Source organism: Pipra filicauda, unplaced genomic scaffold, assembly GCF_003945595.2.
Source record: "Pipra filicauda isolate LSUMZ 115617 unplaced genomic scaffold, ASM394559v2 scaffold278_size1010298_pilon, whole genome shotgun sequence".
NCBI classification, from domain to species: Eukaryota; Metazoa; Chordata; class Aves; order Passeriformes; family Pipridae; genus Pipra; species Pipra filicauda.
Genome location: NW_024104396.1, coordinates 398,091 through 415,802, shown reverse-complemented (window position 1 = coordinate 415,802; position 17,712 = coordinate 398,091). Strand labels below are relative to the sequence as shown.

The window sequence follows — 17,712 nt, the reverse complement described above, 5'->3', positions numbered from 1 at the left end:
GAGGGCGTGGAGGGAAGGAAGGGGAAGAATTTTCTCTGGGTGTTGGTGCTGGAGCCCTGGCTGCGTTTGCGAATGGCGGTGGCCGAGGTGGCACGTCTGAAGTTGTTGAGAAGGGGAAAAGACGGCAGGAGGCAAGCTTGAGGAAGAAGGAAGAAGCTTTGCTGCTGCTTTTCCCGGCAGTTTTGATCCCCGTCTGCGGTGCCCCACGTGTGTCCTTGGCGTGAGGTTTTGGTTGTTTTTTGTCTGCCTCTGTGCTTGGGGTGGCTGGAGTGGGAAAGGAGAAAGTCGCCGAGGAAGGGCGTTGCGTTTTAGAATGTCCAGATCCCTCCCGTGGAGCACTGTGCTGTCCCCAGAGGGCTCACCTGGAGTACTGTGTCCAGTTTGGTCTCCTTCTTAGAGGAGAGATGTGGAGCTGCTGGAGCAGGTGCAGCGTAGGGCTAAGAAGCTGCTGGTGAGGGGATGAGATGAGTTTTGTTGAAAGGGTGAAAGGCCGAGGGAGCTGGTGGTGTTGAGCCTGGAGCAGAGAAGTGTATCCTGCAGGCTCCGATGGCTTTACCCAAACTCAGGTAGTATGGGAAAGAAAGGAGGAAGAGAGGAACTAGAGACAGGCACGTGTGCGTGTGGCTCTGCTGTCATTGGCATGGTGGAGGCCTGGTGGTGTGGTTGGTGTGTCTGGAGCCTTGGAGTGGAAAGCTTTACGCTTTTTTTGGAAAGGGAGGTTCTGGAGATGAGGAGGGGGTGTCGGTGTCCGTGTCAGTGAGGATGTGGAGGGCATGGAAATGTGTGTGGGCAAGGATGGGGAGGCATGCGATAGTTGGTGGGTGAAGGTTGAAGGGAGGGCAGGGTGAGGGTTTGGTGGCTGCCGGGCTTTTTGCTGGAGGCCACCCCAGCAGGAGGCTGGTGTGGGTTTAGGCCAGTGTAGGCAGATGGGAGCAGCCGCAGGCTCTTGAGGCCTCTTTCTCCTGGGGGATTTCAATTGGCCTGCTCTGGGTCGGAGGGAGAAGAGGGCAGGGCAGAGGGAACGGTGGAGGTTCCCGGACTGTGTGACTGACGAGGTCCTTGTAGAAGCGATTGGGGTGGCAAGAAGGAGAGGTGCCGTGCTGGCCCTTGTGCTGAGGAAGAGGGAGGAGCTGTTGGGGCCTGTGATGCTCCAGGGCAGCGTTGTTGGATGGGGCCAAGGCCATGGTGTGCCTGGAGTAATGGAAAGCGTTTGCCAGTGTCCCTCAGGGCATCGTTGCCTCTTAAGTTGGAGAGGCGTGGATTGGATGGATGGAGCCCTGGGGTGGTTACAGAAGTGGGCAGGTGGGCCAGGCAAAGAGTTGTGGGGAAGGGCTCCTTGTGGCCGTGGAGAGCAGTGAGGAGTGGTGTGCCATGTGCGGTCGAGTGAGCTGTGGAGGCGGCTTTGGAAAGAGGTCTTTGGAAAGAGGTTGCTGCCAGGTGGTCCTTGTGGAGGCATCAGGGAGAAGAGTGGTGAGCAGGCTGTTTGGCTGAGGGCTCGGTGTAGGTGTTGAGTGGAGGTGACTTCCCCCCATCCCCCGGGGCGGTTGCTGTGCTGCTGAGACAAGAGGCACTGGGAAAGGTTTTGTAAGAGGTCTTTATTTGTTGTGTCGTCAAGAAGTGAATAAATAGATAAATAATTCAATAAATAAAGGGATAGAAGTCTTTGTGGAAATAAGTAGGGGGAGGTTGTCTAAAGAGAGGGTGAGGGGTTGGAGGGTGTGGGTGGGTTGTGTGAGCGGTGTGTGTTGTGTGGGGCGAGGGGAGGCGGGAGGGGAGAGGTGGGTGCGTGTGGTGGGTGTCAGAGGGGTGTTGTGGTGGTGGGGGTGTGTGTGTGTTTGGGGTGTCGTCGGATGGTGCGTGTGAGGTTGTGGAGGTGTTGGAAAGAGGCGCGAGCTTCGAGGCGGACGTGGTCCCAGGCGCAGGCGGTGTGGTTGTGGGCGTGGAGGAAGAGGTGGATGTCCTTGAAGTACTTGTTGATGGTGGTGAGGGGGTTGCGGGGTCCTTTGAAGAGGCGTGCGTTGTCGGGGCGGCATTGCTCGAGGCGGTGGATGTGGTGCTGGAGTTGGTTGAGGAGGCGGTGTCGTGTCTGGGTGTGCCAGGGCTGGGAGGTGCTGTTGGCGCTGAGGGTGTGGAAGAGGTGTTGTAGGATGCGTAGGGCGGCGTCGGCGGCTTGTTGCGGGTTGAGGTTGTTGCGGCGGAGGGTGTCGGGGAAGAAGGGCGGGTTCTGGAGTTGACAGGTGTGCGTTGAGTTGGGAGCCATGTGGTCGAGGAGGTGGAGTTGTTCCCAAGGGAAGGTGTCGTGGTGGGTCCAGAGGTGTTGGCAGGCGAGGGCGGCCGTGAGAGCGGTGAGCAGGAGCAGAAGTGTCGGGGCGGCGTGGCCCAGGCGGGGCTGTGGGGTGGTGAGCGCAGCCATGGTGTGGCTGTGGGTGCCGTTGGGTGGTGCTGGTGCGGAGGCTGGTGAGGCTGGTTGTCGTTGGTGGTCGGTGTGCTTGGGCTGGTGCCGGGCGTGCGGCTTTATGTGTGGCGTTGTGTTTCCGTTTGTCGCTTTCTGATTGCGGCGAGTTTCCGTCCGTGGTTTCCAGCTGGGGCTGGTGGGTGTGTTGGTCTGTGGGAAGTGGTTTGTTGTGGTGGCGGTGGTTGTGGAGGGCAGTGTTGGTGGTGTGGTGGGGGAGGTTGTGTGTAGCGGGCGATGGGAGGATGCGACAGCAGTGGGGGAGAGGCTTTGGGGTGAGCTGTGTCGGGGAGGGGCGTTTGGGGTTCCCTGTCAGCTGCAGGGCAGCTGCGGGGCCCGTGTTGTGCATGGGGAGTTTTTTCCGTCTGCAGTGGCCTTGTGGTGGCTGTGGTTGGTTTTCCTTTCCCTTTGTGGTTCTCCTTTGTTTTCCTGTTTGCCACCGTTTTCCTTTCGTGTTGGGCAGGGATGTGCAGTGATGTCAGTGGTTGGAGCTTGGGGATCCCCCTGTGCAGTGAGGGCGTGGAGGGAAGGAAGGGGAAGAATTTTCTCTGGGTGTTGGTGCTGGAGCCCTGGCTGTGTTTGCGAATGGCGGTGGCCGAGGTGGCACGTCTGAAGTTGTTGAGAAGGGGAAAAGACGGCAGGAGGCAAGCTTGAGGAAGAAGGAAGAAGCTTTGCTGCTGCTTTTCCCGGCAGTTTTGATCCCCGTCTGCGGTGCCCCACGTGTGTCCTTGGCGTGAGGTTTTGGTTGTTTTTTGTCTGCCTCTGTGCTTGGGGTGGCTGGAGTGGGAAAGGAGAAAGTCGCCGAGGAAGGGCGTTGCGTTTTAGAATGTCCAGATCCCTCCCGTGGAGCACTGTGCTGTCCCCAGAGGGCTCACCTGGAGTACTGTGTCCAGTTTGGTCTCCTTCTTAGAGGAGAGATGTGGAGCTGCTGGAGCAGGTGCAGCGTAGGGCTAAGAAGCTGCTGGTGAGGGGATGAGATGAGTTTTGTTGAAAGGGTGAAAGGCCGAGGGAGCTGGTGGTGTTGAGCCTGGAGCAGAGAAGTGTATCCTGCAGGCTCCGATGGCTTTACCCAAACTCAGGTAGTATGGGAAAGAAAGGAGGAAGAGAGGAACTAGAGACAGGCACGTGTGCGTGTGGCTCTGCTGTCATTGGCATGGTGGAGGCCTGGTGGTGTGGTTGGTGTGTCTGGAGCCTTGGAGTGGAAAGCTTTACGCTTTTTTTGGAAAGGGAGGTTCTGGAGATGAGGAGGGGGTGTCGGTGTCCGTGTCAGTGAGGATGTGGAGGGCATGGAAATGTGTGTGGGCAAGGATGGGGAGGCATGCGATAGTTGGTGGGTGAAGCTTGAAGGGAGGGCAGGGTGAGGGTTTGGTGGCTGCCGGGCTTTTTGCTGGAGGCCACCCCAGCAGGAGGCTGGTGTGGGTTTAGGCCAGTGTAGGCAGATGGGAGCAGCCGCAGGCTCTTGAGGCCTCTTTCTCCTGGGGGATTTCAATTGGCCTGCTCTGGGTCGGAGGGAGAAGAGGGCAGGGCAGAGGGAACGGTGGAGGTTCCCGGACTGCGTGACTGACGAGGTCCTTGTAGAAGCGATTGGGGTGGCAAGAAGGAGAGGTGCCGTGCTGGCCCTTGTGCTGAGGAAGAGGGAGGAGCTGTTGGGGCCTGTGATGCTCCAGGGCAGCGTTGTTGGATGGGGCCAAGGCCATGGTGTGCCTGGAGTAATGGAAAGCGTTTGCCAGTGTCCCTCAGGGCATCGTTGCCTCTTAAGTTGGAGAGGCGTGGATTGGATGGATGGAGCCCTGGGTGGTTACAGAAGTGGGCAGGTGGGCCAGGCAAAGAGTTGTGGGGAAGGGCTCCTTGTGGCCGTGGAGAGCAGTGAGGAGTGGTGTGCCATGTGCGGTCGAGTGAGCTGTGGAGGCGGCTTTGGAAAGAGGTCTTTGGAAAGAGGTTGCTGCCAGGTGGTCCTTGTGGAGGCATCAGGGAGAAGAGTGGTGAGCAGGCTGTTTGGCTGAGGGCTCGGTGTAGGTGTTGAGTGGAGGTGACTTCCCCCCGTCCCCCGGGGCGGTTGCTGTGCTGCTGAGACAAGAGGCACTGGGAAGGGTTTTGTAAGAGGTCTTTATTTGTTGTGTCGTCAAGAAGTGAATAAATAGATAAATAATTCAATAAATAAAGGGATAGAAGTCTTTGTGGAAATAAGTAGGGGAGGTTGTCTAAAGAGAGGGTGAGGGGTTGGAGGGTGTGGGTGGGTTGTGTGAGCGGTGTGTGTTGTGTGGGGCGAGGGGAGGCGGGAGGGGAGAGGTGGGTGCGTGTGGTGGGTGTCAGAGGGGTGTGGTGGTGGTGGGGGTGTGTGTGTGTTTGGGGTGTCGTCGGATGGTGCGTGTGAGGTTGTGGAGGTGTTGGAAAGAGGCGCGAGCTTCGAGGCGGACGTGGTCCCAGGCGCAGGCGGTGTGGTTGTGGGCGTGGAGGAAGAGGTGGATGTCCTTGAAGTACTTGTTGATGGTGGTGAGGGGGTTGCGGGGTCCTTTGAAGAGGCGTGCGTTGTCGGGGTGGCATTGCTCGAGGCGGTGGATGTGGTGCTGGAGTTGGTTGAGGAGGCGGTGTCGTGTCTGGGTGTGCCAGGGCTGGGAGGTGCTGTTGGCGCTGAGGGTGTGGAAGAGGTGTTGTAGGATGCGTAGGGCGGCGTCGGCGGCTTGTTGCGGGTTGAGGTTGTTGCGGCGGAGGGTGTCGGGGAAGAAGGGTGGGTTCTGGAGTTGACAGGTGTGCGTTGAGTTGGGAGCCATGTGGTCGAGGAGGTGGAGTTGTTCCCAAGGGAAGGTGTCGTGGTGGGTCCAGAGGTGTTGGCAGGCGAGGGCGGCCGTGAGAGCGGTGAGCAGGAGCAGAAGTGTCGGGGCGGCGTGGCCCAGGCGGGGCTGTGGGGTGGTGAGCGCAGCCATGGTGTGGCTGTGGGTGCCGTTGGGTGGTGCTGGTGCGGAGGCTGGTGAGGCTGGTTGTCGTTGGTGGTCGGTGTGCTTGGGCTGGTGCCGGGCGTGCGGCTTTATGTGTGGCGTTGTGTTTCCGTTTGTCGCTTTCTGATTGCGGCGAGTTTCCGTCCGTGGTTTCCAGCTGGGGCTGGTGGGTGTGTTGGTCTGTGGGAAGTGGTTTGTTGTGGTGGCGGTGGTTGTGGAGGGCAGTGTTGGTGGTGTGGTGGGGGAGGCTGTGTGTAGCGGGTGATGGGAGGATGCGACAGCAGTGGGGGAGAGGCTTTGGGGTGAGCTGTGTTGGGGAGGGGCGTTTGGGGTTCCCTGTCAGCTGCAGGGCAGCTGCGGGGCCCGTGTTGTGCATGGGGAGTTTTTTCCGTCTGCAGTGGCCTTGTGGTGGCTGTGGTTGGTTTTCCTTTCCCTTTGTGGTTCTCCTTTGTCTTCCTGTTTGCCACCGTTTTCCTTTCGTGTTGGGCAGGGATGTGCCGTGGTGTCGTGGGGGAGATTGTGTGTAGCGGGTGATGGGAGGATTTGAGGTTGCTGAGGGCCGTGTTATTGGTGATGGTATTTGTATGGAGGCATTTGTGCAGGTATGCTCTGTGTTGTGTATGAAACCATCTAGGTTTTGGCACATGCTTCTGTTTTTGTGGTGTTGTGGGTTTTTTGTGGTTTCCCCTTTCTCTCTGGGTCAACTCTGATTACTTTCGTGTTTTGCTGAATTTCCCTTCTTGCCTCTAGATGGACTCTCTGCTCTAACTTGTGGTAAAGTAGGTTGGAGTTTACCCTTCCTGCCAGGTTTATTGGCTGTGGAGGACAGGGAAGTTTCCTTCTTTCCTTTTTTAAGAATGCTTAAACCAGCCTCTTCCAACAGTTAAACATTCCAAGGGTTTTTAAAATAGTATTAGCTGAGAATTGCACTGGTGCAGATGCACAAACAAAGTTCTTAAAGCAGAAGCCCGGAAGCTTTAGGTAACTGATAAGTTACCTGAAGTAGCTGAGCTTTTTGAACTTTCCCTGCAAGAAATGCATTATGGTCATTTACTTTATAGTATAAAATCCTATTTGCACATTTTAACTCCAGGGATTTCCAGCACCGCCCTTCTAGTAGCAGACATGGAGATTCCTCCCTTGAGTGGGGATACCTCTCTCCATTACTCCTGGAGGCTGAGGAAAAGGGTTTGCCCATGGTCACTGCATGAGTTACATCATTCTCTAGTTATTTTTAAGACGGCTTTGATAAGATTGATTTGGTCAATAGTGTACTATATAAATAATTACAACTACCTGTAATGTGTAATAGATAATTCTGATTAAAGTTCTTAAGTCCAATCATTATCAATAATAATTTTATTCATTTTTTTTTCCTGAGCAACGTATTTCCTATACGAATATGTCCCTGATCCTGTGGGACCAAGTCATATAAAGGCTCACTTACACCTGTGTAATTCTTCAGACACAAACCTTGACTAAGTCTGAGACTAGGATTGGATAAAGCTGCTCCCAGACTCTCTTCTCTTAGAGGGAATTTAGAAAGCAAGGGGGTCCTTTCCAAACCTTACCACTCAGTAGAAGGGCTTCCTTGGTAAATGTTATCTGAAGCTTCCATTTTGCCCACAACACTCTTCAAGTCCTTTTGTAACTCTCCATTAATTGTGTTTTTTGGTTTTTTACTCGAAGTGAGGCATTCTTTGTATTCATCTTTATATTCATAACAATACATTGTTTCTTTGTACATTTTGGGAGAGCTGTAAAATAGTTTATTTCTCAGGACATTCAAGGAGATGGCTCTGGGTCTAAACACCTGAGGGCTGAATGTTTTTTGGTAAAGCTTCTGCAGTCTCTTTGCTTCCCTTTTGTGGTTTGAACCTCGTTGTGATGGGGGATAAGAAGTCTTCTCTAAACTGCTGTTTTTTAACAGAGAAGGAGGCAGAGATATTTTTGTGTTGGAATTGGTTTTGTCTTTGTGCCGGTTGAGGAACTTTTCATGAGCACTGTCTCATTATGCTCTGCTGAGGGAAAGGTCCTTTACAAGCAATTTGCAATTTCCAGTGTTTACCTGGTGAAAATATGTGTGTGTCTTATGCCCTCATACTACTGAAAGTTCTCGGTTTCTCTCTCTTTTTTTTTTTTTTTATCACTGATTGTTCATAATTTCCTTTCCACTTTTTCAATTGTTTTTTAATGGTCTTTTTTCTCTGGGTATGTCAAGTGCGCTGTGATGCTGAAAGGAGGTGGTATCAGAGGAGGTTGCTAATGGCCTTGTCCAGTGATGCTTTTAGATGTATCTCCAGGAATGGACATCATTTAACCTTCCTGATCCCCCTTCCGGTGTTGTATCACCTTCACGTTAAAAAATAATATTAATGCATTTATTGCTTCATGTTTGAATTCCCTGTATTCCAGCTTGTGTCATTGCCACTCCTCCTGCTTTTATACCTGAGGAGGTTTTAGCTCCTTCAGCCACCTCAGAGAAGACAGAACCAATGAGGTCCCCATGCCTGGCGTTACAGGGTGTTTCTGGTTAGGAGGAACATCAGGAGGACATTAGTACAGCGTGGAAGTTTCATCTTGAGGGGTCCTGCACTGTACCTGAATATATAAGAGAGCTGGTGTAAGAGCTCACCAAGCCACTCCCCATCACTTACCAGCAGTCCTGGATAACCAGGAGGGTTCCAGATGACTGGAGCTTGGCTAGTGTAATGCTCACCTACAGTCAGAAGTAGGATCCCAGGAACTACAGGTCTGTCAGTCTGACCTCGGTGCTGGGGAAGGTCATGGAGAGATCATTCTGAGTGCCATCACACAGCATGCACAGGAGAACCAGGGGATCAGGCCCAGCCAGCAGGGGTTTAGGAAAGACAAGTCCTGCTTCACCAACCTGATCTCCTTCTATGACAAGGTGACCTGCTCAGTGAATGAGGGAAAGGCTGTGGATGTTGACTTCTGGCCTTTTATAGTAAAGCCTTTGACATCATTTTGCATAGAATTCTCCTGGAGAAACTGGCTGCTCCTGGCTTGGGTGGATGCTCTGTTCCCTGTCTAAAAAACTGGCTAATGGCCATGCCCAGAGAGTGCTGGTGCATGGAATTACATCCAGCTGGGGCCAGTCACTAGTGGTGTTCCCCAGGGCTCACTGCTGGGTCATCCCTGTTTAATGCCTCTATTGATGATCTGGACAAGGAGATCAAGAGCGCCCTCCATTGATTTGAGGACTAAGCTGGGTGAGAGTGTTGATCTGCTGGAAGGCAGGACGGCTCTGCAGAGGGATCTGGACAGGCTGGATCGATGGGCTGAGGCCAGTTGTGTGAGGTTCAGCAAGGCCAAGTGCCCTTGGGTCACAACAACCCCCTGCAGTGCTCCAGGCTGGGGGCAGAGGGGCTGAAAAGCTGCTTGGTGTGGGAAAGGACCTGGGAGTGCTGGATGGCAGTGGCTGAACATGAGCCAGAGTGAGCCCAGGTGGGCAAGAAGGTCAATGGCCCCTGGCCTGTGTCAGCAACAGTGTGGGCAGCAGGACCGGGGCAGTGACTGTCCCTCTGTACTGGGCACTGGTGAGGCTGCACCTTGAATTGTGTGTTCAGTTTTGGCCCCCCATGATAAGAAAGATATTGAGGTGCTGGAGTGTGTCCAGAGAAGGGAACAGAGCTGGGGAAGGGTCTATAGGGTAAGTTATATGAGGAGCAGCTGAGGGAGTTGGGGATGTTTAGTCCGGAATTCGGGCGAGACCTTATCCCTCTCTACAATTATCTGAAAGGAGGTTGTAGACGGGTGGGGATTGGCCTTTTCTCCCAGGCAACCAGTGATAGGAAAGGAAAATAGCGTCCAGTTGTGCCAGGGGAGATTCAGGTTGGGTGTTAGTTAAAAATCCTTCACCGAAGGAGTGGTCAGGCATTGGAACAGGCTTCATTGTATAGTGGGTATATTGGCATTTGGTCAAAGGTTGGATTTGATCTTATTTGATCTTATAGGTCTTTTCCAACCTTAGAGATTCTATTATTCTATATTTGGTCCCTCTTTTTTGTCACTCTCCAGCTAGATGGGAAGTGATCATTTGTGTTTGCTTGGAGCAGTGTCCTTGTAGTGATGCGGTGGTGGAGGTGGTTTGAGCACGGAGAGCAACCTCTTTATCCCATGCAGGAGGAGGCCAGAGCTGCTGACATTGCTTGGGCTTCCCCAGGGAGGGCAAACCAACTGGGGCAGATATTTTTGGGGTGATGGGTTGGAGGGTGAAGAAGCAGCAGGTGCTGGTGGTGTGCGGGCGGTTTCCTTCATGGGGAATGCTGTGCTGGATGTTCTGGTTGGGTAGGACCGCATTGGGTGGTGGTGATTGGGGAATGTATCTTACTGTTTGCTGAGGATGTGTTGGGGTGAAGGACAAGGACAATGTCCTCTGTGTAGTGCAGGTCCCCATGGCCACTGGTGTGTAGGCACACGTGGGAGCATCCTGGACCAGTTGTGGTGGCTGTAGGAGAGCAGTGAGTGGTCTTGGGCATCACCTGTGGATTTTGTGTCTTTTTTGTGTTTCTTGGGGGGCGTTGGTAGCATTGGGCTGCTGTTTCATGTCCAAATCTCTGCAGACCTTAGTAGGTCCTCTCCTTGATTCTTTGAGATGCACCTTGTCTCTATCACCTTGCTTGTTCCAAAGCAGTGCTGAATGGGTATTTGTGGTGGGATGATGGTTTGGAGGTGGCTTTCATGTCTTGGTGTTGTGAGAGGGTCTGGAAGGGTGGCAGGAGAGGAGGAAGTGTGTCATCTGGACAAATGGGTGCTCCAAGGATCTGGCATCAGTAGGAGATGCCTTGTGGGCTTTCAGGACCACAGTGGGTCCCTGAAAGTGGCCTCCTATCCATAGCCTTTGACCTGGGCACGAGGCACTGGGATCAGTGAGACAGGATGCAGGAGGGAGACTCATCCTTGCCTGCCTAGACGACTGTGTCTTTACCTGTCAGGTATGAACAAGATGACCACAGGTTTACTTTTTCCTTCTCTTTTTACAAAAAGTCTTTATTTCTAACAAGTGAGTGAATAGATAAGTTAGTGGCTAGCCAAATAAATAAATAAATAATAATTGAATCAATTAAATAAATAAAAAACAGTTCTGTGATAAATAGTGATTGACGTGAGAGTCCCAAAGTATCCCCGAAGTGTCCATGGTCCCATACTGCATCATCAGTTGAGGTTGCAGTCTGGATGGACTGGAAATTCCATGAGTAATAAGTACTGTGTGTATCGCCAGTGCCTCCCAGCTGTCCATTCTGTGCAGCACAGAAACTTCCTCCCTATTCCTTTCCAGTGGCCGTGGTTTGGGTCTGTGGGCTGTGCCACAGCCTGGCCCCGGTGTCGCCACGGTCATACCCATTTCCCCGTCAGCTCAGCATTGTGGCTGGAGGTGGCGTGAGCGGTGCCGAGTGATCCCAGCCTGGGCTGCTGCTGCCATCTCTCCATCCGTGGGCACTGGCACTGACTGGGGATGGGCGTTGGCTGTCCGTGGGTTTAGTGAGGTCCAGAGCACCTTGATGCTTCATTCGCCGTAGGAGTGTGTCCACGCGTTGGAAGCAGGTAATAGCTTCGAGGCGGATGTGCTCCCAGGCACAGGCGCTGTGGTTGTGGGCGTGGAGGAAGAGGTGGATGCCCCTGAAGTACCTTTTCATGGTGAACACGAGGTTGCGGGGTCCTTTGAAGAGGCATACATTGTCGGGGCAGCATTGCTCGAGGTGGTGGATGTGGTGCTGGAGTTGGTTGAGGAGGCGGTGTCGTGGCTGGATGTGCCAGTGCTGGGAGGTGCTGTTGGCGCTGAGGGTGTGGAAGAGGTGTTGTAGGATGCGTAGGGCGGCGGCGGCGGCTTGTTGCGGGTTGAGGTTGTTGTGGCGAATAGTGTCGGGGAAGAAGGGCGGGTTCTGGAGTTGACAGGTGTGCGTTGAGTTGGGAGCCATGTGGTCGAGGAGCTGGAGTTGTTCCCAGGGGAAAGCGTTGTCGAGGGTCTGCAGGTGGCGGCAGGGAAGCCCAGAGGTGAGAGCGGTGAGCAGGAGCAGAAGTGCCAGGGTGCCATTCCGCAGGCAGGGCTGTTGGGATCCAGGTAGAGCCATGGTAGAGCCGTGGGTGCTGTGCAGGAGCCTGGTCTGGCTCGGTGGTGGTGGTTGCTGTGCTTAGGGTGCTGCCAGTGTGCAGCTTTTTGTGGTGCCCTGGCTTTCCTTTCATCATCACCATCATCTAGGCAGAATTTCCCTTCCTTCGTTTTCATTTTTGCTTTCTGTTTGCTTCCTCCTGAGGGCTTCTGTTGTGCTTGTACAGTGCGACCAGGAGATGGCCCTCTGTGGGAAGTGGAACTGGTTCTTTCCCAGGGCTGCTATTGTGGAGCTCCTGTCTGTCCTGTTATGGTGCAGCAGGAGATGAAAGTGTGGCAGAAAAAGTTTTCTGGGTGGCCGTGCTGGGGATGTGTTTCAGGGTTTCCTTTTCATCTGTTTTGTGTGCTATCTTTTGGGTTTTATTTTAAAATTTTCTCTGCCTGGCAGCAGCTATTTTTTCTTATTTTATGCTATGATATTATTTTTATATAATGCTTGTTTTACATGTTAATGGATGTTTTCCTGTATTTCTTATTGACAAATATTGTTAGTCTCCCAGCATTCTTTAATTTTTTAATATATATGTGTTAATATTTTTTATTTCTTCTGTCTCATCTGCAACTTTGCTGATGGAGTTTTTGCTCTCTCTGCAAACATCTTGCAGAATATTTTGGGGGGTATCTCTCATACCCCCTGCACCCTGAGTTATTTATCTTAGGTACGTTCATAGTTAGAAATAAATGCATATATGTCACAAAGGATTTTTCGTCAGCTATTCATGCAATGGTTGTGTTTTCTAGATTTTGGGGGGGTTGTTGTGTTTTGAATTTGTTGTGAAAATGACGTTGGGGGGGCAGGAGCAGGCAGAAATGTTTGTATTTCATGTGGCAGTCTGCTTACATCTAGAAAGTGAAAGTGGGCAAAGTTCCAAGTGGAAGTCATCGCTGCTTCCTGGGCAACTTCCAGCAGCAAGATATCCTGGTGGCTGCTCATACAGCAAGAATGGGAGTTTCTCCTGAATTTCTTTTCTAAAGATAACTCAATTACGTAATGTGCATACTGGCGCTGTAAATTCTCACTGTGGATTTTTTTGTTGTTTGGGTCCTTTAGTTCTGTGTTACAGTGTCTTCTTATGCTGTCTTTTCTGCTCATCTGTTGCAGAGATTTTACAGATGCCTCAGCTGGTGTGTGTGGTACCCAGTGAGCTGCTTGATGGAGTTTAAATCTATTATGTCTCATCACTTACTCTTTTTCCATCCTTTTCTATCTCGCTTTTTGAGCCTATTCCTAGTATTTCAGTTTTGACTTCAGGCAGCTTCTCCTGTGTGCCTTCTGTAGGTCAGGAGATATCTGTGGTGTGGAGAGCAGAGTGTCTCTTCTAATACTTTCTTTTGGGCAGGCATGAACTGCAAAGATAACTGCCTTGCACTCGTATTTTCTAATGACTGTTTGGTTTGAGTGTGTTTACACACAGGTGTGTGGGGTAGGGATATTCAGCACTGATGTGGTTTTCCCCTGCCTGAGGCGCAGTGGGAATACTTGCAATTCTTACACTCTGTTCTCATGTGGATTTAATTATATTTTGTCCAGTTTGTATAGGAGAAAATGCTAGTGTGTCAGTTCCAGTTCATACCCACTGAATTGTTGACATCTCTTCTCTAAATCTTCTTTTTGTGGCATTTTCGTCTGAAGGTGATAGGCGAGCTGCTTTTAAATAACCTGCTAAGAGTTTTAATGTGAATTTAGTTATGTTCTGTCAAGTGATTCATGCTGCAGTTGATAAAGGGGAATTACTTGGGAACGAAAGGATGATGAAATAATGGCACCATTTCAAGTTACAGAAAGCACCAATACTGAAACTTTGCCACATATTTCATATTCAGTGATAGAGGATTGGGTACAGAAGACAGGGGAGTGATGCACAGAAATGCACCAAGGTGGTGTAAACTCAGAAAGCATTTGAGGTGCTATGGAATTGCAGAGAGGGGTATGACAAATGAGGGTGCTTTTCCAGTGCTTGAGAATGTGTGAAAATAGATACTGGCTAAATAGTTACTGGCTAAAGCATTAACTCTTGATGGATTGGAGGTGGTGAGTAGTGAAACAGGAAAATTAGGAGGAAAAACAGTAGAGTGCCAGGCCCACAGGTGGAGTTCATCTAGAGAGAGAAGGGCAAACTTGTTGCTTTTTCTCTCAAACTGAAGTCCAAATGCTGCTTTGGTTTTGCTGTCGTGTCCTGTCATCTCAGAGTGCAAGCCTTCTAGGGTGAGGACTGTTTATTTTCCTGTAGAGGACCTGGAAGACTGATCCAAGGCAGAGGTCTCCACCTTTTTTATCATGCACCCCATCAGTAAAAAATCTGTGAGCACTCACTCACAATATATTTTTATTTCTGAATTATACTATATACATATATTTGTGTACTAACATGTATAAAACATGCAAAAAAAAAAATTTAAAAAAGAGGAGAAAAAGGTTAAACAAACACTGTTTTAAAATTCTGTAAGTTGTATTTATGAATGGTACCAAACCCATTTTCTTCATGCACCCCAATGGATTGTCATGCCTGCCCCACTTCGGAGACTACTGACTCAAGGTCTCCTGTAATGTAGTTTAAATAAATTTTCCAGTCATCCAATAGTAACTATTTTTCTCCTTTTATGTTTTTGCTGTTTCACTGGCTGACATTTCCACTTTTAGAAAACAGGGCATGGTACAAGGGCAAAACCTTTAGACTACATACATCCACATTGTGACTTTGGCCCTGGTTCTGTTCTAGGCACAGTTTCACCGGAAGATGACAGCTGGGAGGGAAATTGTTTAGTTACTGCCTTTAGCTTACTATTAAGAGCTGAAATATTTGCATATAATATTTTAAATGTCTGTAAAGTAGGTTTATTTTTAACTTGAGGATCCAGGTAAATTTTCATCTCTGCTGCAAGGCATAAGGTCAAATTCTACCCAAACTTCTTTTAGTTCTTGCTTTCAAAATTTTCTTCTGCATATAATATGGGGTTTATAAGAGCTGTTCAGCTCTGTTACAGTTTCAACTATTAATAAATGATGTCGTCTCTTTCCAAGGATTACTACGGAATTACATTCCCTGCTCCTGCAACCTTGACAGGCAGAGATGGGAGCCTTGCTAACAACCCGTACTCAGGTGAGTGCTATTTAAAGATGAGGGTGGTAAGCGAAATGTTCTGGTTTCTACGTGCAGGTCATCCTGCTGTTGCTGGAAGAGGAATTGTTCTTCCCTTCTGTAAGCATGTGATTGAAGAAGCTCTTCTTCACTCCTGCTCTTTCTCTTTAGTCATCATTGTGCAAAGATGACATTAATGCTATCCAGAGTTTTCAGCAGTGGTTTTCATCTACTGCCATCTGATTACAGCTTAAAACTGTAGCCATGGGCATTGTAGTTCCTGTAGTGAAGGTATTAAGTGTTGTCATACTTCCTGGTAACCAACAAAAAGAAAAACTTGTGGAGGATGAGGTAGATGTGACTGATGTATGTCACCTCCTTAAAAAAACATATAAACATGCTGCTTTGTAGGCTGCCAGAACATTCAGGTATTTGGGAGTTTTCTGCTTCATAATCCCTTCTCCTGGGAGGCTGCTTTTGGGTTAATAACTGAATTTCCCTTCCTACTTCTCCAACAAGGTGGCCCACGATGCAAGCCTTGCTTTCCTGGCCTTCAGCTACTGTCTTCAGAACTTTGGTGGTGTGAGGAACTGGACATCTTAATTAGTCATGCTTGACAAATAAACAGACATTGGCAAAAATATACCCATCACTGCCTGTAAATCCTAACTTGCTTTCAGCCCATGAAGCTTAGCTAATCAGTTTAACCTCCAGAAGAGTGACACTTTAACCCGACAACCATTGGCTCTTTGGCTATTTACCATACTTCTGCTTTTAGCATATTTTATTGCAATGATCTCATAGTAATGAATGTACTCAGACCATGTCAGATAGGTGAGTATCGGTATCTCCATTTTATCAGTGGATTATTCATGGCACAGAGTTCTTGTGCCATGAACAGGCAATAATCCCTGTGGCTGTCAGGAACAGAGACTGGGAGAGGGCTTACCATGAACAACTGCAGGCTTTGAGGTGTAGGGTGTGCTCTCTTCTATAGTTGTCTACTTGCATTCAGAGGATTTTAATCGATTGAATTCTCTGTCTTTGGAGTAGCTTTGGCAGCTTTTCTGATCAGTTCGTTCTTTCGCAGGTGATGTAACGAAATTTGGACGTGGGGATTCCGCCTCTCCTGCTCCGGCCACCACGCTGGCCCAGCCACAGCAGAACCAGACACAGACTCACCACACAACTCAGCAGCCCTTCCTCAACCCCACCCTGCCCCCGGGGTACAGCTACACTGGGCTCCCTTACTATGCTGGTGTGCCCGGTGTTCCCAGTGCATTCCAGTATGGGCCAACCATGTTTGTAAGTGTGACAGCCTAAATTGTAACACTCCCTGCTTGCCTCTCTGGTTCTGGCTTTCTCCAGCCCAAACATTCTACATCTTGGAATTATAGAATGGTTTGGGTTGGAAGAGATCATCAAAGACCATGTAGTTCTAACCTCCCTGCCATAGGTAGGGACACTTTCCACTGGACCAGGTTGCTCAAAACTCCATCCAGTCTGGCCTGGAACGCTTCCAGGAACTGGGCATCCACAGCTTCTCTGGATAATCTGTGCCAGTGCCACACCACCCTCGTGGTAATGAATATTTTCCTTATATCTAATCTAAATCTACCAACTTTCAGTTTAAAATGACTGCCCCTTGTCTGGTCACTACAGGGCCTGGTTGAATGTTTTTTCCATCTTTCCTATAAGCCCCTGTAAAGTATTGTAAGGTCTCCTCCCCAGGGCCTTCTCTTCTTCAGGCTGAACAACCCCAACTCTCAGCCTGTCCTTATAGGAGAGGTGCTGATCCCTATGATCATCTTCATGCCCTCCTCTGGATCTGCTCTGGCAGGTCCATGGCTTTCTTGTACTGAGGACCCCAGAGAGGAGTCTTATGAAAATGGAATAGAGTCAACTTCCTCAGTCTGCAAGGGCTCACCAGAAACATGCAATATGAGAAAATAGATGCAGTCCCTTCCAGGAGAAAACAAGAAGTTTAAAAGGCCAGAACTCATGAGCAGTTTTCTCTAAATAGCTGACAGCTGCAGCTCATGGACTTGGTATTCCTGAAAGCCCTTACTAGTCTCTGAAGAGTCAAGGGGAGACCCAAAGCTGAGTCAGTGAGCTGAGAGTGCCTGGAGATCCTTTTAAGGATGGAGGAGACCCCATTGAGTGAGAAGGCAGGCCTGGAAGTCGCAGGAGGAAGAAGGTTATTTGGGAAGAGGTGCTGCTCCAGGCAGAAGGGTAGATGTGTCTGTTTAGGGCCCTACAGGACAGTGTTTTATGAAACAGCCTCAAGCAGGAACTGATGTTTAGTTTGATTTTGTGTTTTTTCTTCCTGGGTTTGTGGCTAAGAATTGGCTGTTTACATGGAGCATATGACAGAAATATGCAGCCTGTTCTGAGGGAGGGCTGCACTGCAATTGCTCTAGCAAAAATCCTGGGACTTGCACAATTCCACTACAGCAAGTTACTGCTGGAAGTGTGAGTGCCATGCCAGTCCTCCCAACTCCAGACTGAATTTCCCAGGTGAAGTGGAGGTGCCTTCCCCACTAGATGGCAGAGGGAGCTCGCATTCCCTGCTTAACGGCGCCTTTTGTTCCCTCCCTTTGTCCAGGTCCCTCCAGCGTCTGCCAAGCAGCACGGAGTCAACCTGAACACAGCATCGACTCCTTTCCAGCAGGCGAGTGGCTACGGACAGCATGGCTACGGCACAGGAGGTAAGGGCTCCCCGCCGCGCTGCCCAAGCGCGCCCGCAGCGCTGCTTGCGCCCTGTAACACCTTGTCTTGTACACACCGGCAGGCTACGATGACTTAACGCAGGGAACGGCAGCTGGAGATTACAGCAAAGGAGGCTACAGTGGGTCATCTCAAGCACAAAACAAATCTGCTGGCACTGGACCTGGGAAAGGTAACACACGAGTCTTGAGGCTGCTCCGGAGTGGGGTTTAGTAGGGCAATCTCCCAGTGCTGTGCAGTGAGCACAGCAGCCAGCATTGCACAGGGTCATGATCCAAGCTGTTTCTCCATCTCCCGTACACAAAATGCTTCTCTAACGGCCCAGGTGTTCCTTCTAAACCTCGTGGCTGAACTCTGCGTATGGGGTTTGTGTGGCTGATGTGC

General features: G+C 50.5%; 1 protein-coding gene across 6 annotated transcripts in view; it reads left to right on the top strand.

The window, feature by feature from the left end:
• The window catches only part of UBAP2 (ubiquitin associated protein 2), a 106,251-nt gene that overhangs the window by 84,348 nt on the left and 4,191 nt on the right, over positions 1-17,712 (top strand). For 5 of the 6 annotated variants that reach the window (XM_039382630.1, XM_039382628.1, XM_039382625.1 and 2 more), the window contains 4 exons: positions 14,544-14,622; positions 15,692-15,906; positions 17,207-17,309; positions 17,393-17,500. In XM_039382630.1, coding sequence (XP_039238564.1) covers positions 14,544-14,622; positions 15,692-15,906; positions 17,207-17,309; positions 17,393-17,500 — 505 coding nt within the window. The remainder of the gene's footprint in view (positions 1-14,543; positions 14,623-15,691; positions 15,907-17,206; positions 17,310-17,392; positions 17,501-17,712) is intronic. The other variant, XM_039382629.1, reaches the window with a different exon arrangement.